This window comes from Lemur catta, chromosome 13, assembly GCF_020740605.2.
Source record: "Lemur catta isolate mLemCat1 chromosome 13, mLemCat1.pri, whole genome shotgun sequence".
Lineage (NCBI taxonomy): Eukaryota > Metazoa > Chordata > Mammalia > Primates > Lemuridae > Lemur > Lemur catta.
Window position 1 is genome coordinate 2,699,050 of NC_059140.1, and position 22,289 is coordinate 2,721,338.

General features: G+C 36.4%; 1 protein-coding gene and 2 pseudogenes across 1 annotated transcript; 1 reads left to right on the top strand and 2 right to left on the bottom strand.

The window, feature by feature from the left end:
- Window positions 1–2,936: 2,936 nt before the first annotated feature.
- Window positions 2,937–3,875, top strand: LOC123649238 (olfactory receptor 2L13-like). Its single transcript, XM_045567215.1, has one exon. It carries the CDS (start codon window positions 2,937–2,939, stop codon window positions 3,873–3,875), a length of 939 nt encoding a protein of 312 aa, XP_045423171.1.
- A 2,518-nt stretch (window positions 3,876–6,393) lies between these two features.
- On the bottom strand, window positions 6,394–7,243 carry LOC123649391 (annotated as a pseudogene).
- A 13,203-nt stretch (window positions 7,244–20,446) lies between these two features.
- LOC123649252 lies at window positions 20,447–21,385 on the bottom strand (annotated as a pseudogene).
- Between the last annotated feature and the right edge of the window lie 904 nt (window positions 21,386–22,289).

A 22,289-nucleotide genomic window follows, 5' to 3' on the forward strand; every position in this document is an offset into this window, starting at 1 on the left:
TTCATCCCTGGCACAGGCAGAGATAGTGTGCTTTGTTCTTTGTGTAACAGGAGATAGCTCAACTATCCCAGGCCAGCACCAGCCTCTCCCTTGGGCTCAGGTGGGCAGAGATCACAGGCTTTGTCTCTGGCAGAGATGGGCTGACTAGAATCATTAACACAGTAGCCCAGAATTTAGAGCCCTCCCTTTAAAAGTTGTGTATTTATGCTTGTGTTCAGGAAAAATTTGGAATTTTTGAGATGAGAGTCTACCATTTTCCTCCTTTACCAGTAAAGTAATGAACTTTTCTTTCCTTCTCCTCAAACCACTTGTCCTTGTTCTTCTGAAGTGGCCTTGAAGACGAGTGCCAAGCTTTTGGTAACACTGTTATACAGATGTCTCTCTGTCCCTTTATTTTTCTTCATAGACCTAATCACTACATAGTATCAGATTATATGTTTGAGTTTGTTGGTCTGTTGTCTACATCACCCACTAAATTTTAAATACGGGTTGTAGAATCTGTATGTTTTATTCTGTATGCCCCACTGTGTGTACAATATCTCCTTCAACTCAAATTGTGTAATTATTACTCTTCTACAAATGATCAGGCTGAATTACATATTTTGGAGTAGGTGGAAACCTATGGAGATTACAAAGAATGTTTGCTCCTCTTGTAATTTAGTGTTCTCACTAAACTGAGCACAACAATAATGAGTAGCATGGCCATTAAACAGAAACTTAGTGAACACTTTTGGAGAGAATGAATGCATCATGATGATAATTATCATATGCTTTATTTTCATCTGTTAGGTTATCAGTTTTATTTCTAAGATATTATACAAGCAGAGGAATTCTATGATCCCATCTAGCAACTGGGTCCAACCATACTGTGCACCCATCAAGTTCTAGACTATGCACTTTTCATTGTTGCGGTTTATCAATTAGACATCTATAAAAGTGCATTCTCATTTTTTTTTGTTGTAAGTTTTCTTTCACAATTTTATTCATGGTTACCAACTTATATGAAGTAATAATTAATTTTAAATACTAAAAGTGAATAATTGCAACAAACTATTAATTGCTGGGTTTTGCTGGTGAAAAATCAATAACCTATTAGGACTACCCAAATCAATATCCTGAACAGAATGTGGCATCAGTGATTCCCTCAGAGGAATGTACATAAAACAGAAAATCTCAAATCCAAAATTAGGTAAAGGAACAAGTAAAATATATGTTAGAAGTAAAATAAATGCCACAATCACAATTGCTGCATGTTTGGAATACTGAGAGGAGGAATAAAACAAGCTGCCAAAATTGAGGTGACATAAAGAGAAAAAATAGAGGATATAGTGAGTTGAATTACAAATAAAAATTCCCAAGGAATGGCCTAAGTATAGAAAGCTAGAAAATTTTCCAAAAAAGGGGATTTATTTATTTTCTTCTTTTTTTTGATTTCTTTATTCTAAGTTATTAACATTTAATTTAAATTTTATTGTTTTATTTAATTAAACTTTAAGACTGTAAAATTGTAAGCTATAAATCAAGACTTTCCTATTCCTCAGATTTGCTTTTCTAGTTGAACAGCTTTGCAACTGTTTAACTCAGATGCAACTTGCAATACAAGCACTAAACTACAGAAGGAGCAAACATCCTCTCTAATCTCCACATGCTTCCATCTAGCCCAAAATGTGAAATTTGGCCTGATCTTTGTCAAAGAGTATGAATTACATAATTTGAGTTAAAGGAGGCATTGTACACACAGTGGGACATTTACCAAACAAGTTTTAAATTTAAGATGCTGAAATAACTAGAAATTTAAATTATCCACACAGGTTCAAAATCTGGTCCAATCACTAATTGCATTTTATAATGTTATCTTTGACATCTATGTGTACTGCTTTCAATATTTTAAAAATAAAAGTACCGGTGATGAAATGTATAGAATTTGTCTTATGGAAGGATTATAATAAATGAATTAATGTGAATAACAGTTTGCATAATTTATGGCATCTCAAAGAGGGCTATATAGAGAATAGATACATATGCATACCTACCTATATCGAGAGAAAGGAGAAACACACACACATACAAGCAGAATGTAATCTCCATTCCACTGTCACATTTCTATTATCACACTATTCATAGCATACAGCTGTGAAAAACAGAACAAGAAAAAGCATATCATATAATCTGTGAACTTTATTATGTGTATTTTACTTGCATGAAGAAAACAGTACATAAAAATTCATGCATTTGATTTTGAGTTCTATAGAGCTTCAGAAAATGGAAACATCACTATGGAAGAGAGAATATTCAAATAATATCTTGTTCATAGGGTGAATCCTATAGGTACTACAATATTTTACAGTTTAAGGACAATGAGATCAGATGGTGGGCACATTTTTAGGAAAGGCACAGAAGTACCTTTAAAGAACATGAGAGGCTGAATCTCAAGCAGAGGATGAAGGTTAGGGTTGATCTGGCTGGAGCCAGCTGAGGAGGGAAGACCATAAAGTAAAGCTGTAGAAGAGAGGTAGGTGGTTTAGGACTTAGAATTCAGCATACAGTAATTTTCTGACTCACATATGCCTGTGTCTAGTGTAAATATGCCCTATTAAATTGTGACACTGAAATTCCTGCCTTCCTCAGTTCCTGTGACTTTGATAACTCATGAGTGATGTGTCTGACCAGAGGATATCTAGGAAGGAATGCTTTAGCTATTTTTGCTTCCTATATATTGAGAGACCACACTTATATCTATGGCTTGCTGTTATGATTACCAGACACAATCAGAACGGGAACATTCAATTTAGATACAGAAATTGACTCAACAAAAGCAGCACTGTTGGAGAAAAAACATTCTAAAATATATCAATTCCTTTTTATTCTCCTGTTCTGTTTCATTTCAATATTTTTGTGTTTACTTTTTTTTAATGGAGTTCAAGCAGTAAGTTTTCATGGAGAAATGGAATCACACATCAAATGATTTCATTTTGTTGGGGTTGTTTCCCCAAAATCAAACTGGCCTTCTTCTCTTGTTCCTTATCATGCTCGTATTCCTCCTCGCCTCCGTGGGTAACATGGCCATGATTCACCTCATACGTGCGGATCCCCATCTCCACACACCAATGTACTTTCTGCTCAGCCAGCTCTCCCTCATAGACCTCATGTGCATCTCCACCACCATACCCAAGATGGCTTTCAACTTCCTCTCTGGCCAGAAAGGCATCTCCTTCCTGAGATGTGGTATGCAAAGCTTCTTCTTCCTGACCATGGCTGGTTCTGAAGACTTACTGCTGGCCTTCATGGCCTATTACCATTACATGGCCATTTGCCACCCCCTCCATTATCCCATCCACATGAGTAACAGGATGTGTGTGAAGATGATCATAGGATGTTGGACAGTGGCGTCCATCAACTTCTTGGCACACACATTCTACACTCTCCATATTCCTTACTGTAGGTCTAGAGCCATTGATCATTTCTTCTGTGATGTCCCAGCCATGTTGTCTCTTGCCTGTATGGATACTTTGGTCTATGAGTACATGGTTTTTGTGAGCACAATCGTCTTTTTCCTTCTTCCCTTCCTGGGTATCACTGCTTCCTATGGCCGGGTCCTATTTGCTGTCTACTCTATGCATTCAAAAGAGGGAAGAAAAAAGGCCTTCACCACCTGTTCAGCACATTTGACTGTAGTGATCTGTTATTGTGTACCTTTTACTTACACGTATGTTCGACCTAGGAATCTCTGCTCACCAGCAGAAGAGAAGATCCTGGCAGTCTTCTACACCATCCTCACCCCCATGTTCAATCCCATTATCTACAGCCTGAGGAATAAGGAAGTCCTGGAGGCCATGACAAGAGTTTTTGGGGTATTGTCTTCCTTAAAAGAATGATCATGGCTGTCCATACTTCCCTTCTATGCTTTCCTTTTACATGTTGATTAGAACATCCTAGAACAGTGTTGTTGATAGAAATATAAATTTTTCCTGTAGACACAATTAATCAGTCAAATTAACTTAATAATATATTTATTTAATTCAAAACTACATTATCAATATTAACTTAACAATATTTATATTAATTATGCAGTATATTATTTTAAGATATATGCAATATGTTATGTTATATTATGTTTGCATATATATTATTACTATAATAATTATAATCATAACAAGATATAATTTCCTCATGTAATTGGCATACAATTACTAATGTCATCTTTTACTTTCTTTTCATTCAAAGTCTTGTATTTATTTTATACTTAGAGCTCATTGCAATTTGGACTATACACATTTCAAGTATCCAATATCCTCATGGAGCCTGTGTCTATAGTTTTGGAAAGCACAACCTTGGAGCATCCAATAAAATGTTTTCAGAAGTTACATATTTGTTTGTGTGTGTGTGTGCCTGTGTGTATGGTATATAAAAATCTGTGTGTGATGCATAAAATATCGATGGTGGCTTGAGAAGTAGCATGAAAATGAGCCTTCTAAGGTGGTGTTTGTGAGTTTGCTTATCTGTTCTGATCATTTTTAGCATGTGCATCTTGACTATAATTGTCATCTGGAGTCCATTTTGTACTTTTGGAAAAGTTTTCAGTGACAGCTTATTTCACCTAGCATTTCTCTTATTTCAATAAAAATATTGGTATTAAATAATTTGAATAAGGATATGAGTATGATTCACATTCATGTCTATATTCATGTTATAAGCTATATGTGTAAATGACTTCAACAAAGTTATTTGTACTTTAATAAGTTATTTACTTAAAGGCAGGGAGATAAGTGACTTGGTAGGTACTATTTACAACATATAAAATAGATACAGGGAATTCAGGTTCAAGCTATGATATGGAAAATATAAATATGACCTTGCACAGGTTGAAGTACTATGCTAATACATCTAATGTTGTGTTTAATGAAAGCTTTACTACACTTACTTTACTAATACACTCAAGTTATTTTAAGTCTATCCATGAATGGGTCTATGCAGGGGTTCTGATAATTATAGAAAAGAATTAAGTCTCAAAAGAGTTCATCACTTCCATTTATTCCCCAAGTTTAGGCTCTCAATATCTTCTCTGGCCTTTTAGTAACATTTTTATTATTATTATTATTATTTTTTAATTTTTTATTTCAGCATTTTACAGGGGTCCATATATGTAGGTTATATTGCCCTTGCCCCACTCAAGTCAGAGCTTCAAGCCTGTCCATCCTCCAGATGGTGGGCACTGCACCCATTAGGGGTGTATATACCTATACCAATATCCCTCTCCCACCTGCCCCACACCTGATGATTGTTATTACTATAGATGCATTAAGTGTTGATCAGTTAATACCAATTTGATGGTGAGTACATGTGGTGTTTGTTTTTCCATTCTTGGGATACTTCAATTGGAAGAATGGGTTCCAGTTCTATCCAGGAGAATATAAGAGGTGCTAGATCACCACCATTTTTTGTGGCTGAGTAGAATTCCATGGTATACATATACAACATTTTATTAATCCACTCATATATTGAGGATAACTTGGGTTGTTGCCAATCTTTACATTTGTGAATTGTGCTGCTATAAACATTCTAGTGCAGAAGGCTTTTGTACAGAAAGTCTTTGATTCCTTTGGGTAGATGCCCAGTAATGGGATTGCCAGATCCAATGGGAGTTCTCCTTGTATCTCTTTGAGAAATATCCATATCGCTTTCCACAGAGGTTGTGCTAGTTTGCAGCCCTACCACCAGTGTATGAGTGTTCCTGTCTCTGCGCATCCATGCCAACATTTATTGTTTTGGGACTTTTTGATAAAGGCCATTCTCACAGGAGATAAGTGATATCTCATGGTGGTATTGATTTGGATTTCCCTGATAATTAGAGATGTTGAGCATCTTTTCATAGGTTTGTTGGCCACTATTCTGTCTTCTTTGGAAAAGTTTCTGTTTATGACCTTTTCCCACTATTTGATTTTTTTCTTGCTGATTTTCCTGACTTCTACATAGATTCTAGTTAACATCCCTTTATTGGATGTGTAGCATGCAAATATTTTCTCCGATTCTGTAGGTTGTCTGTTTGCTCTTGTGATAGTTTCTTTGGCTGTGCAGAAGCTTTTTAATTTAGTCAGGTCCCATTTATTTATTTTTTTTGTTGCTGTAATTGACTTTGGGGTCTTCTTCATAAATTTTTTCCCTAGGCCAAGTTCTATAAGAGTATTTCCAAAGTTTTCCTCTAGAATTCTTACAGTTTTATGCATTATGTTTAAGTCTCTTATCCACCGTGATTTGATTTTTGTGAGAGGTGAAAGGTGTAGGTCCTGTTTCAGTCTTCTACATGTGACTATCCAGTTTTCCCAGCACCATTTATTGAATAACAACTCTTTTCCCCAGAGTATGTTTTTGTCTGCTTTTTCAAAGATTAGATGTCTATACAAGGATGGTATAGAATATTGCCAGGAACTTGTCCTGGCCTAGAGTGTGGTATGGTTTAGGTCTCATATACGTGAAAATAAACGGCCCATAGTACATTATCACCACAGTCATGTGGAAGGAACAAGTGGAAAATGACTTTTTCTGTGCCTGTGATGATTTCATTTGAAGGACAGTAACGAGGATCTGGACATAAGAAGCAGAGATCATGGAGAAAGGAATCAGCAGGAACATGATGCCACTTAATGTAAACTCCTCATTCGTAGCCCGATGTGTCTACATGGGACAACTTCAGCATGGCAGGGACTTCATAGAAAAAGTGATCAATGGCCCTAGAGCCACAGAAGGGAAAGTGGAGGACATAAGCTGTGTAAACTATGGAGTTGAGGGTCCCAACAAGCCAGAACCCTCCAGCCATAATAATGCTGACAGAGTCATACATTAGGATTGCATAGCACAGTGGGTGGCAGATGGCTACATAGCAATCACAGGACATTGCAGCCAGGAGGAGGCACTCACCACCCAGGAGAGTGAGTGACAGAAATACCTGGAATCCACAACCTGCAAATGAAATAGTTCTGCTGTCTGACAGAAAGTTAGAAAGTATTTTGGGAAAAATGTTGGAAATATGTAAGATAGCCATAGAGGAGCGTTGGCTGAGCAGGAAGTACATTGGAGTATGGAGTAGAGAGTCACTGAGGATAAGGAGGATTATGAGTGCGTTTTCTGCTACAGTCACAACAAATATGACAAATATAAACAAGAAGGAGACCAGACTTGTTTGGAAAAAAGAGAACAATCCCAAAAGGGTGAAATCACTGCTGGAAGTTTGATTCTTATGTCCCATCATGGATTCTCCTTTTTTACCTAAAAAGAATTAATAAATAAATGTTAATAAACAGAAAAAGAAGAAAAATATCAATTTCATTTACATGTATCTGCATAATAAAATGAGAGTTAGTGATGCATATTTTCAAAAGACTCAGTCTCTTTTTGGAGTGGGTGTGTCTTTACAAGATGGGCATTTATTTGTTCTAATCAACACATGATATTCTGTATATCGAGGGGCCCTTGGCTCCATGTGGAGTCCCCAAATCTTAATGACTTCCATGTACTCTACTCAAGTCCAGTCTGTTCTCAAACGTCACCTTCAAGGGTGTGCCTGTTCCTGCACAACTTCTAAAAATCTTAATGCTCCCAGTTGAACCCCAACTTTCCTGGTCCTCCTTACTCTATTTTGTTTTTCTTTATTTGCATACCAGCTTTCACCTTCTAGGATGTTAAATAATAAACATATGAGTTACATTTATTGTTCATTTTCACTCTCCACCAGAATGTTAACTTCACAATGGGAGATCTTTGTTCTGTTCGCTGGTATAAATCAATGGCCTAGGAGAGTGGCTAGTACATAGCACATGCTCAGTAATGTTTGTTGAATACATGCATGAAATTAACAGAGCATGGAAGTTAATTTTCTCTCTAATGCACTGTTCAATTAGATTAAACTTATAGAAAATGAAATGTATGATGCCAATGCTTTCCAAAATAATAAGTAATAAAATATTACTAGAAGAAGGAATATATGTTTATAATTTGAAACCTAATCTATATCTTAAATATAAAAAATAAAATATCTATTTTCTCAGCATCTACAATGCATCTTTCCGAATATATGATACATCTCTTTTTTTCCCAACTTATAGAAATTGAATCATAGTTTATTAGTTGTATATGTGGGGAATTGTAGGTGTATATTTGGATAGTGATTACTTAAACGTTTACATTATAGATATTTGTAGATCTTCTGTATGTATATTTCCTTTGAGGTAAATAACTAAATGAATACAATATGCCTGCACATATTAAAATATAAATGGTAAAGTTTATGGATACTTCAATCAAGTTTCTGTCTTTCAATAAATGGTACAATTATCAAAAAAACCAACAAACATAAAAAATTATTTTCCATCCTATGAACAGCTATTCATAAGTTTGAATAAAATGAGCTCAGAAATCATGTCTTTTGCAGGAACACGAGTGGAACTGGAGGCCATTATCTTAAGTGAAATAACTTGCAAACAGAAAGTCAAATACCAAATGTTCTCACTTACCAGTGGGAGCTAAATAATGAATACACATGGACGTAAGCAGTGGAACACTAGACACTGGAGAGTCTGAAGGGAGGGAGGGTGTGAGGGGTGAGGGATGAGGAATTACTTAATGCAGACAATGTACATTATTCAGGTGATGGGCACTCTAAAAGCCCAGACTTCACCACTATGCAATATATCCATGTAACAAAACAGCACTTGTACCCTTTGAATTTATAACAACAAAAAAAGCAAAAACAAACAGAGCTTAGATTTTCACTTTTATAGAATAAATGTAGTAGTCATGTCACTGATGGCATATAAATTATTATTATTATTATTATTATTACTTTGAGATAGTCTCACTTTGTTGCCTGGGCTAAGTTAAGGTGAGTGCCGTGATATCAGCCTAGCTCACAGCAACCTCAAAATCCCAGGCTCAAGCAATCCTCCTGCCTCAGCCTCCCGAGTAGCTGGGACTACAGGCACTCCCCTTGAACATTAACAGTGGCTTGCTATATTTTCAAGAATTTTAAAATTTCATCTCCTAAATGAGATTTCCAGATTTTTATGTAATTATTCTTGACTGTTTTGACCCCATATATCCATATCATTTGATGAGAGACAAAGATTCATGTTAAAGTAGGGCTTCCCATAAGCTATTCATAAACAAATTTCCAAAATCAATGAATATTACTGACAACTTAAATTCAGTATATCTGTATCCAAGGGTATTAACATTTACCCACTCTCTAGAATCGTATCATCCTTGTGATTTTTGCTTTTTTAATTAATAATTTACCTATTACAGTCATCCCATGTCCATTTACTACTAATCCTCAGTTCTTAGCAGACTCCCTGGCCCACTATAGACCTCAGTCCCTTGTTACAAGAATGATCACTTATTTTCTTGATCTCTGATGTCCATATACTTTCAACTATGCATCAATTCTTCCTTCTCTGCATGTCTTACTTCCCTTTACATGGTTATAGAGTTTATATTGCCTACTAATATCTATATTTTCTCTTCATGTATTGGAAACAATCCCGAATTTATTCCTTATCTCCCTCATCATGTTACTTCTAACACCTTCTGTCCACTTCCCTAAGGCACCTGAAATTTCTATGTTTTCAATGACTTTTTGCCTAAATCATCAATCAGGGATCTGAAATATACTCCATGATGCAGGAATAATTAATGAAAGGGTATTTTCTATGCCATCCAGAAACATTTGGAATTTCAATGAAATCTACACCTGAATGCAAAGACATATGTTCAAGTAATGAGCATCTTAATTCCATGTTTTAAGATGGAGAAAACATGTCACATATCATATATAGCCTCTTCCATTTATATGCAACTCTTTCTCAAGGCAAAGCCCGTTTTCACCCACCTAGCTCCAAATATAGCTTGTTAATAATGGTAAATATTGGAGGAGAATGTAACATACACTTTACACCCATCTCTGTTCTAAAAGCTTGGAGGCTAATCAGAGAATATGCCATCCACATGGCTGTAAGCCTTACATTTTTCAATATGTGATGGATCTGTGGTTTTTAGGAAATTCTTATTATGTTTTCAAAACTTCTGTTTATGTGTTTGTATATGTAAAGTTTTCTCATTCAGAAGAAGCAATCAATAAATCCAGTCTGAAATTTAACCAGTATGCATTATTCTCCACATAAACTATATGAATTTAAAATACCCACTTTAATGTGAGAAAACACAGATTGTGTTTATGGAAAAGGAAATACAGAAGGATACCAGTATCAATCATGTAAATCCCTTCATACAAGAAAGTTGAATACAAAGAAAGGAATAGACCTTAGTTATTTTTTTCAGACACATCACATTTCTTTCAAGTGGTAACTGTATGTGATAAGATGTTTGTGGGGGAGGTAGGGGGTGTTGACAGATTTCTTACCATATCTAAAAATGTCTTCATTTAGGAACAATAATTTAGGCCTCCCTAAATTATTTAGCCAATTAATCCTACTAATTTTTATAAATAGACAAATTGAATAATTTTTTCAGAGGAACTAATTCAGACATAATATATGTAATCCCATTAGTGAATCCAGTTGATCCTAACTGGTTACTGTGCACATGTTCCATTGAATTCACACCCTCTGTGAAATCATTAACCAGCTACAGACACAGCCACATCCCAGTCTCCTGTTGTGCCCTTCACTCATTGACTGCATTACACTCAAATCCTGTTGGTCATTTCATATTTAGGAAGGTTCTTAAAATATATTACATGACCATTAACAGATTTAGTTCACCAAAAAATTACTTTTTCATTTATTTACAAGGTCTTTCATTACACAGATAAAGCATACAGCATGTTTCTTTGAATTTTGATTTATCTACAGGTCAATTGTTCATTAATATTGATGTGACTACACACTCCTATGTTAAGCAGTTATTTATTTGCTCCTATACTATTTTTTCTACAATTATTTTTTATTTCAGCATATTATGGAGGCACAAAACTTTAGGTTACATATATTGCCCTTGCCCCACCCCGAATCAGAGCTTCAAGCATGCCCATCCCCTAGACAGTGCACACATTGCACTCATTATGTATGTATACACCCATCCCCTCCCCGCCACATCTGCCCAACACCCATTCAATGTTATTCCCAAATGTGCTCTTAGATGATGATCAGTGAAACCAATTTGATGGTGAGTACAAGTGGTGATTATTTTTCCATTCTTGGGATACTTCATTTAGTAGAATGGGTTCCAGCTCTATCCAGGAAAGTACAAGAGGTGCTATATCACCATTGTTTCTTATAGCTGAGTAGTACTCCATGGTATACATATATCACATTTTATTAATCTACTTACATTAAAATTTTGACTGCAAGATGAGCACAAGACAAAAAAAAAATCACCAAATCCTTTCTGTCTGAAAATTATTTGTATTGAAAAGCATTTGAAATGGAACCAATAGAGAATATTAAGTCTGATTGCATACTTATATTTTATACTATATGAGAATAGCATTTTTATTTTTTGAACTTTACATAAACCTGTGATATGAATGACCTACCTGATATAATAATTATAGCTCTATTATAAAAACTTCAAATATAAGACTTAGTGGGTTGGTGACAAAGTGATTTAAAAAAAAAAAATTGTTGTTACTGGTTATTCACTCAACTGCAATGGAATGTTATGTGAGAGATAAAAGTCAAACACTAAGTTGACCTAAATATAAATGGAATAAAATCATTACTTTATTTAAAGTAATCAATATGGAACATAGGTACCATATATTTATACATAATATACATCATATATATAACATATATAATATATTATTATATAATTATATAATATTTTATTATATAATAAATATTATTAATATATTACATATATTATCTGTATACAAAATACCAATCAGATACAACATTATATCTGAAATAAATTTATATTAAATCAAGATGATAGCAGTACCTGCCTCATATGAGTGTTCTGAAGACTATATGAGACACATTAAACACCCTCCAGAGAAAGAGACAGAAAAAGAGAGAGAAAGATTTTAGGAGGGAACAGAGCCTGGCATATAGTCAGTACTCAGAAACAATGATTATTGTTGTTGCTACTATTATTACTGTATTAGTATTTCTATAATTACTGATAACCATCTTATTCTCATTATTTCCATATTTCTTAAATATACATTTAAGCTATTTTATAACAGGGGAGAATGAGAAGGATAAAGAAAGAAAGAGAAGGGACAACATGATAAAGAAGAGTTTCAGGATATAATAGGGTATAAACTAAGACAAAGCAAAGTGCAATTTAATGAGGTGGATCAGAAGAACATTTTGTCCTCACTGTCCAGTAAAACTGGTTATTAAGCTCTCTGGAGAGGAAAGAAACTCACCACACTGAATGAAAATGTTTAGGTTGGCTTCCTCACCCACATGCACCCATGAATTTGTGTGTTAAGAGCAAAGCGATACTCTGAAATCTATAACCTGAGCTGCTTAAAATTCCATTCCATACTAACTGCCTGATGTTTTAACTTACACTTTTTTGCCCTTCTAAATTTGCAACCCCACAGAATCATTGTAGAGTAACCATATGTCTTCCCCTTGTTGCTGTCACCTCACATAGTGACACCAAAAAATCATACCCCACACTAAATTGCTCCTGTCCCCTAAACAGTGAATGATACCACCATGTGCAATTGTCCAAGTCAGAAATCAAAAAATCATTCTTGACTGCTCTTTATCTCTGTCCCATTTTATACACAGGGCAACATTTCCTACACATTCTGCCTAGCAAGTACATTCATTGAATTATTCCTTCTCATCTACTATGTTTCATGTGTGGCCACAGTGGCTCTAAAGCATCCATTCTACATTTCTCTTTTAATTTAACAGAACCTATGTGGACTCAGCGCCACCCACATATACTCACACACTATTTATCGCTTTTTGAAGCCCACAGAGTGTGGCCGACTGGTTAAATTCTGGACAGTTACAACACATGAGTGGTGGGGACTGAGGACACATACCCTTCTTGCTTCCTTCATCCTGGTATTTTGAATATGGATATGGGATGTATGTGTCTGATAGCTTCCTGGAAGAGTTTCACAGGAACCAAACCAAGAGATTCTGGAACAGAAAGCTATGAGCCACCAGGCAATTTCCTATTGATTGTGAGTAACAAAAGCTGCCCCACTCTGCCAAAATCAGCACTTGATTCTTATGAACAAGTTAAAAATGATCCTTATGTGCTTCAGGATGTTGGTGTAGGAAAATAATTTTAGCAATAAGACCTCAAAATCACAGGCAACAAAACAAAAATAGACAAACTAAAAAGATTCTGCACAGCAAAGGAAATAATCAACAGAGTGAAAAGACAACCTACAGAATGAGAGGAAATATTTGTAAACTATCTGACAAGGGATTTATATATAGGATATGCAAGAAACTCAAACAACTAAATAGCACAAATAAAAACAATAATCTGATTAAAAAGTGGGCAGGTGATCTATACAGACATTTCTCAAAAAAAAAAAAAATACAAATGGCCAAGTATATGAAAAAATGTTCAACATCCCTAATCATCAGAGAAATGGAAATCAAAACCACAATGATATATAATCTCACCCTGGTTAGAATGGTAGTTATCAAAAATGACAAAAAATAACAAATGCAGTTCAGGACACAGGGACAAGGGAACTCTTACACACTGTTGGTGGGAATGTAAATTAAGACAGCTATTATGAAAAAAAGTATGGAGTTTCCTCAGAAAACTACAAATAGATCTACCACTTGATCTAGTAATCCCACTACCGGGTATATAGCCAAAGAAGTGAAAATTAGTATATAAGAGATATGTGCACTGCAATGTCTATTGCAACAGTACTCACAATGGCCCAAATGTGGAATCAACATAAGTCTCCATCAAGAGATGAATGGATAAAGAAAATGTACTATGTATACTCAGTGGAACACTAGTCTGCCACAAAGAAGAATGAAATCCTGTCATTTGTGACAACATGGATGAGACTGGAGAACATTACCTTAAATGACAAAAGCTGGGCACAGAAAGATAAATACCACATGGTCTCACTCATATGTAGAAGCTAAAAAAGTTGATCTCATAAAACTAGAGAGTAGAATATGGCCAGTAGGGCTGGGAAATGGAGGTAGGTGAGGGAGGTATAGAGAGGATTCTCCATGAGTGCAAAGTTGCAGCTAGACTAGAGGAATATGTCCTAGTGTTCTCTAATACTCTAGGGCGACAACAGTTAACCATGATTTATTGTATATTTTCAAGTAGCTGCAAGAGAGGATTCTGAATGTTCTCAACACACTCACAAAAAGGATAAATGTTTAAGGTTATAGATACGCTATTTAACTTTATTTGATTATTACACATTATTTACATTGAAGTATCACTCAATAACCCATAAATAATTGACATTATTCCATGTTAATTAGATCTTTTCCTAAATGTTATTCTACCTTTACAGCCCTACTTACCAGGTCTCTCTTACTGATAACAGAATTGAATTCTCTTTTATTATGCACTTAATAACTCCAAGTGATGGTGTCTTAAAAAACCATTTCCTTATAATAGTGGATGCAATTAAAAGCAACTACTCAGGTGACTTTGAGAAGCTAGGGAAATGTATTGTGTGGGAATTTACAAGTTATTTGTTAACTTTTTTACCTGTTCTACCATAGAAAGTAGAACAAAGTCCAGCAAATGTGAGATGAAGCCAAGTCAGAGTCAGCAGAGCTGAGGAAATGGGCTTTTCTGATACAAGATTTCTCTGTCTGAAACATAAAATAGATGTCACCAAAGTCTCATAGGTAGCAGTCTGCAGGATTGCAAACATGAGCTGTGTTTGTGCTAAAATGGGAGCACCTGTAAGTGGTAGATGTGGAGTGCCAGCCTTACAAGGAAATGACTACATGGCTCAAACTTTCCTATGTACTTTCCCTTGAGAGTTGTCTTATAGCAAATAGCCACCTTGCTTGTCATAAGGAATCAAGCTAAGTTTGTTTCCACTCAAGCCTATTGTTGAAATTATCTTCAATGTAGTGACATTTGATTAATGTTGGGAACAATAAAGAGATTGGAGACATTCTCAGATAAACAAGGACTGAGGGAATTCACCAAGACAAGACCACCCCTCCAAGAAGTACTCAAAAGAAAGTTACACACAGATCATCACAACAAAGACCCACGAATGTAAAACCACGCAAGAGCTAAAGATCAAATTCCAACCACCACAATGGCTCAAGAGAGAAACATAGCAATGAAGTTCTACCCAACAAGATGAACAGAAATCTGTCCCATTTATCAGTTCTCGCACTAAATGTCAATGGCCTGAATTCCCCACTCAAGAGACATAGACTGGGCCAATGGATAAAAAAATCACAAACCAAGTATCTGCTGTCTTCAGGAAACTCACCTAACTGGAAAAGATGCATTTAGACTGAAAATAAAATGATGGAAATCGATATTTCAAGCAAAAAGTAGCCAAAAGAAAGCTGGTGTGGCAGTTTTAATTTCCAATAACATAGTCTTTAAGCCAACAAAAGTAATAAAAGACAAAGATGGTTACTACATACTGGTGAAAGTCACAATTCAACAAGAAGACATAACCATACTTAATATATATGCACCCAACCTAGGCACACCCAGATTCATAAAGCAAACCCTACTTGAGATGAACCAAATGATAGACAACAATACTGTAATAGCTGGAGACCTTAATACCCCACTGACAGCACAGGACAGATCCTCTAAACAAAAAATAAGCAAAGAAATAGTAGACTTAAACAGAATGCTAGAACAAAGGGGCCTCACTGACATCTACAGGACATTCTACCTGAAATCCACTGAATTTACATTTTTCTCATCAGCTCACGGGACATGCTCTAAGATTGACCATACTCTAGGACATGAAACATGTCTTAAAAAATTCAGAAAAATAGAAATCATGCCATGCATGTTCTCAGATCACAGTGGAATAAAAGTAATAATGAACACTAACAGGAACTCTCATTCCTACTCAAACTCATGGAAGCTAAACAACCTTCTCCTAAACAACTATTATGTAAAGAAAGAAATCAAGTCAGAAAACAAAACATTCTTTGAATTAAATGACAAAGGAGACACAACATATCAAAATCTATGGGATGCAGCTAAAGCAGTCCTGAGAGGAAAATTCATTTCCATAAATGCCTATTTCAAAAAGACAGAAAACTTACAAATAGACAACTGAATAAATAGACTCAAAGAGCTGGAGAAAGAAGAACAGACTGACTCCAAACCCAGCAGAAGGTGAGAAATTATTGATATCAAATCAGAATTAAATGAAAAAGACAACAAAAATGCTATAAGGGAAATTAATAAAACAAAAAGCTGGTTCTTTGAAAAGATAAACAAAATAGACACACCACTGGCTAGACTAACCAAGACCAGAAAAGAAAAATCTCTAATAACTTCCATCGGGAACATGAAAGGAGAAATCACGACCGATGCCACAGAGATACATGACATCATCTATGATTTTACAAAAATCTTTAGGCACACAAATTGGAAAATGAGGAGGAAATTGACAAATTTTTACAAAAACACAGCCTTCCTAAGCTCAATCACGAAGAAATAAAATTCTGGAACAAACCAATATCAAGAACTGAAATTGAAACAGCAATAAAAAACCTTCCCAACAAGAAAAGCCCTGGTCCAGATGGGTTCACACCCGAATTTTACCACAAATACAAAGATGAACTGGTGTCCATCCTACATAAATTATTCTCCACTATCGAGAAGAATGGAATTCTCACGAACACATTTTACCAAGCCAATATAACATTGATACCAAAACGAGGAAAGGATGCAACAGAAAAGAAAACTACAGACCAATTTCTCTCATGAACATAGATGCAAAAATTCTCAATAAAATCCTAACAAATCGTATCCATGTGCTTATTAAAAAAATAATTCATCATGACCAAGTAGGCTTCATCCCAGAGATGCAGGGGTGGTTCAACATACGAAAATCTATAAATGTAATTCACCACATAAATAGAAGCAAAAATAAAGACCATATGGTCCTCTCAACAGATGCAGAAAAAGCATTTGACAAAATTCAACACCCTTTTATGATAAGAACACATAACAAAATAGGCATAAATGGGACCTACCTAAAAATGATACAAGCCATATATGACAAACCCACAGCCAACATCATACTGAATGGGGAAAAATTGAAAGCATTCCCACTCAGAACTGGAACCAGACAAGGCTGCCCACTGTCCCCATTAACTTTCAACACAGTATTGGAAGTCCTTGCGAGAGCTATCTAGCAAGAGAACAGAATCAAGGGTGTCCAAATAGGGACAGAAAAGATCAAACACTCACTCTTCGCTGATGACATGATGTTGTATCTGGAAAACCCCAAGGACTCAACCATGAGACTCCTGGAATTAATTAATGAATTCAGTAAAGTCTCAGGTTACAAAATCAATACACACAAATCAGAGGCATTCATATATGCCAATACCATTCAATCGGAGAACCAAATTAAGGACTCAATACCTTTCAAAATAGCAACAAAGAAAATAAAATATGTAGGAATATATTTAACTAAAGAGGTAAAGGACCTCTGTAAAGAGAACTATGAAACACTAAGGAAGGAAATTGCAGAACACATAAACAGGTGGAAATCCATACCGTGCTCATGGATTGGAAGAATTCACATTGTTAAAATGTCTATACTACCCAAAGTAATCTATAGATTCAATGCAATTCCTATTAAATTACCAACATCATTTTTCACAGATTTAGAAAAAATAATTATACACTTTGTATGGAATCAGAGAAGACCCCTCATAGCAAAAGCAATTTTAAGCAATAAAAACAAAACCAGAGGTATTGATTTGCCAGACTTCCAACTATACTACAATACTGTGGTTCTTAAAACTGCCTGGTATTGGCCCAAGGGCAGGGACAGAGAGCAGTGGAACAGAAGAGAAAACCCAAATATAAAACCATCCTCATATAGCCATCTAATCTTTGACTAAGCAGACAAAAATATCCTCGGGGGATAAATGGTGCTGGGAGAACTGGATAGCCACATGTAGAAGACTGAAACAGGACGCACAGATTTCACCTCTCACAAAATCAAATCATGGTGGATAACAGATTTAAACCTTAAATGGAAAACGATTAGAATTCTAGAAGAAAATGTAGGAAAGACTCTTACAGACATTGGTCTAGGCAAATAATTTATGAAGAAAATACCTAAGGCAATCACAGCAACAACAAACAAAGGAATGGGACCTGATTAAATTAAAAAGCTTCTGCACAGCCAAAGAAACAGTCACGAAAATAAACAGACAGCCTTACAGAATGGGAAAAAATTTTCTCATACTAGACATCAGATAAAAGACTGATAACAAGAATCTATTTAGAACTCAGGAAAATCAGCAAGAAAAAATCAAACAATCCTATCAAATAGTGGGCAAATGACACGAATAAAAATTTTTCAAAAGAAGATATAACAATGGCTAAAAAACATATTAAAAAATGCTCAACATCTCTAATCATCAGGGAAATGCAAATCAAAACCACAATGAGATACCACTTAATTCCAGTGAGAATGACCTTTATCAAAAAATCCCAAAATAGCACATGTTAGCGTGGATGCAGAGAGACAGGAACACTCATACACTGCTGGTGGGAATGCAAACTAGTGCAACCCCTGTGGAAACCAATATGGAGATACCTTAAACAGATTCAAGTGGACCTACCATTTTATCCAACAATACCATTATTGGGCATATACCCAGAGGAACAAAAGTCATTCTGTAACACAGACACCTGTACCCGAATGTTTATAGCAGCACAATTCACAATCACAAAGATGTGGAAACAACCCAAGTGCCCATCAATCCACGAATGGATTAGTAAACTGTGGTATATGTATACCATGGAGTACTACTCAGCTATAAGAAATAACAGTGATATGACATCTCTTTGGTTCTCCTGGAGAGAGTTCGAACCCATTATATTAAGTGAAGTATCCAAAGAATGGAAAAATATGCATCACATGTACCCACCAGAAAACTGGTTTCCCTGATCATCACCTAAATGCATATCAGGGAAGGATATCAATTGGATATCAGACTGAGATGGGGGTGGGGGAAGGGGATGGGTGTATGCCTACATTATGAGTGCATTGCACACCCTCTGGGGAATGGTCATGCTTGCAGGTGCTGACTCGGGGAGGTGGGGGGCCGGAAGCGATGGAGGTATGACTACATGGTGAGTGCCAGGTGCACTGTCTGGAGAATGGTCAGGCTTGAGTCTCTGACTCAGGGGGATGAGCAGGAAATGGACAATGTATTTAACCTGAACTTATGTACCCCCATGATGAGCTGAAATATAAAAAAACAAGAATGGAATGCTACATAGCAATAAAAATCAAACTACCAATCAGTTACAAACTGTGATGAATCTTCAGAATCACAGTAAGCTGAGGGATGGCAATAAAATAAAAAAGAGAACCTACTCTTGATTCTATTGATATGAAATTTTACGAAAACACAAACTAAATAATGGGGTTAAAGACGAGAGCAGTGGCTACATCTTAGGTGCCTGGATTCCAGGTTTCCCTGGAAAAGGGCGTGCAGATTCTCTCTGAGGTGGTGGAAGTCGTGTCTCTCTCTCTCTTTTTTTTTTTTTTTTTTTTTCACTCCCGGGCTAGAGTGAGTGCCGTGGCATCAGCCTAGCTCACAGCAACCTCAAACTCCTGGGCTTAAGCGATCCTACTGCCTCAGCCTCCCAAGTAGCTGGGACTACAGACATGAACCACCATGCCCGGCTAATTTTTTCTATACATATTTTTAGTTGTCCAGGTAATTTGTTTCTATTTTTAGTAGAGACGGGGTCTCACTCAGGCTGGTCTTGAACTCCTAACCTCGAGCGATCCACCTGCCTCGGACTCCCAGAGGGCTAAGATTACAGGCATGAGCCACCGTGTCCAGCCAGTCGTTTCTCTTGATTATAGATGTGAGTTGCCAGTGCAGGGACTTGGTGACACTGGTTGAAAGGAACACATTAGGTGTGAGCATTCTACTGTGTGTAAACTATACCTCCATTTGAAACAAAGGGTAATGGCTAATTATCAAAATTGTTTGAATAGTTAATTCATATTGTTAGATGTGGTATAGAAACATTTTATTAAGGATTAGAGATTCAGATTTTTTTTTACACCACTGACATTTGAGTTGATAATGACAGCTCACTAAATGAACCCAGAGTGTGAGGATTCATCTGCAATTTAGAGCAAAGCACACACACACAGACACACATTAGATACAGATATAAAAATGTATGTATACCTTCTCTCTATGGAATCCCACACAATCACTTCATACAACCTTGAATGTTGGGGCAAATAAGTGTACTCCTATTCATGATTTAAAGCCACACACTGACCCACACACTTTCTCAGTGCTCCCTTGACCTGGCTTTTCCTCAGACTGTAGATGAGGGGGTTCAGCATAGGGGTGAAGATAGTATAGAAATCTGACACCACCTTATCATGAGCAGCTGACCTGTAGGATTTGTGTCTCATGTAGATAAAAATGGCAGCTCCATAAAAGGGTCCCACCACCGCCAAATGTGAAGAGCAGATGGCGAAGGCCTTCCTGAGGGCTTCCGTGGAGCACATGCGGAGAACAGCAGTGAGGATGAGACTGTAGGAGGTCAGGATGAGGGAGAAGGGGACCAGGAGTATCAGCACACAGCAGATATACATGACATACTCAAAGACAGACATATCAGCACAAGCCAAACGCACCAGCGCTGGAGCCTCGCAGAAGAAATGATTGATCTCATGTGCGCTGCAGTATGGGAAGCTCAGGGCAGTGACAGACTGCACGAGCCCATCAGCTGCCCCCAGGGACCAAGACCCCAAAGTCATTCTCAGGCATACCTGCCAGCTCATGAGGATGGTATATCGCAATGGGTGGCAAACGGCCACCTAACGGTCATAGGATATGGCTGCTAAGAGGAAACTCTCTCCACCACCCAGGGTGAGTGAGACAAATATCTGCAACCCACAGCCAGTGGGGGAAATGGACTTCTTGCCTGTCAGAAAGCCAGCAGCCATTCTGGGCACAATGGTGGAGACCAGCATCGTGTCCATGAGGGAGAGTTGGCTCAGTAGGAAGTACATGGGCATGTGGAGCCGGTGGTCCTGGTGAATCAGGAGAAGAATGAGGGTGTTTCCCAGGAGAGAAGTGATGGGCATTGTCAGCACCACTGCAAAGAGAGCAAGGTGGGTTCTTGTGTGCTTAAAGAGTCCTGGGAGAATGAAGTCTGAGCTGGTGTTTCTCTTCTCCATAATTTCTACCAGCGTGACACTGCACATTGAGAAATAGATGAGAGAGTTGTCGTCATTCATAATGCTCCATTTGAGTTACATATTTCTTGAAACATACTTCTGTGAAAATAATGAAATCTATGTCAAACCCTTCATCTGCCATTTGTAAAATATTTAAATTTGCACATAAAATTAGGTCAACTGTTTCTCACCTCCAAGGCTTTCATGATAAATACTTCTCAGGTGAAATACTGATTAATCTGCATAATAAATACCAGCTCTTGATCAATCACAAGTAACATGAGAGTGCGATTTTGCTTTATCTGATACCAACATAAGTGAAGAGGGAACAATGTACATGATGTCATTTTATTTGTGCTTGTCTTACATCATGCATAGTTTGTATTTTTAGAAAGTGAATTAAATAAATATATTTAAGTATATAAAACCTATATATTTCATTATGAAGATTACTGGTCTATAACATATCAAATTTCATTAAAATCAACCAAAATCAGAGAGTTTTCCCTGACATGGGTTAATCAGGGAAGACATTTTTAGTTTGCAAACAAGAGGACCTATATTCTCAGATTGAGAAACTGGAAGAACCGAGTCTACAGATAGAAGCAAAACAATTTGGAATTGTTAGCACATTTAGTTCAACTTTGCAAAGTTATACACTGAAAACAGTAACTATTTTCTTGGATGTCTTTATTCATTTATTTATTTTTCAATGTGATGTATATTGTTAAATGCACACTTTCATTAACTGTGCAAGGGTAGTTTGTTGTAATGAGACTGTTTCCTATCAGTCCACAAATACAACCTTTATTGGGTAAAGGAGAGAAAATAAAACTAAGTTCTTTACTCAGCTATAAACATAGATAAATTTCTTCTTTAGTATCAAGAAAAAGAAATCTTTATA

What these genes read in the sequence shown, in the direction of transcription:
- LOC123649238 (XM_045567215.1), top strand. Translation starts at nt 2,937, where the DNA reads ATGGAGAAATGGAATCACACATCAAATGATTTCATTTTGTTGGGGTTG.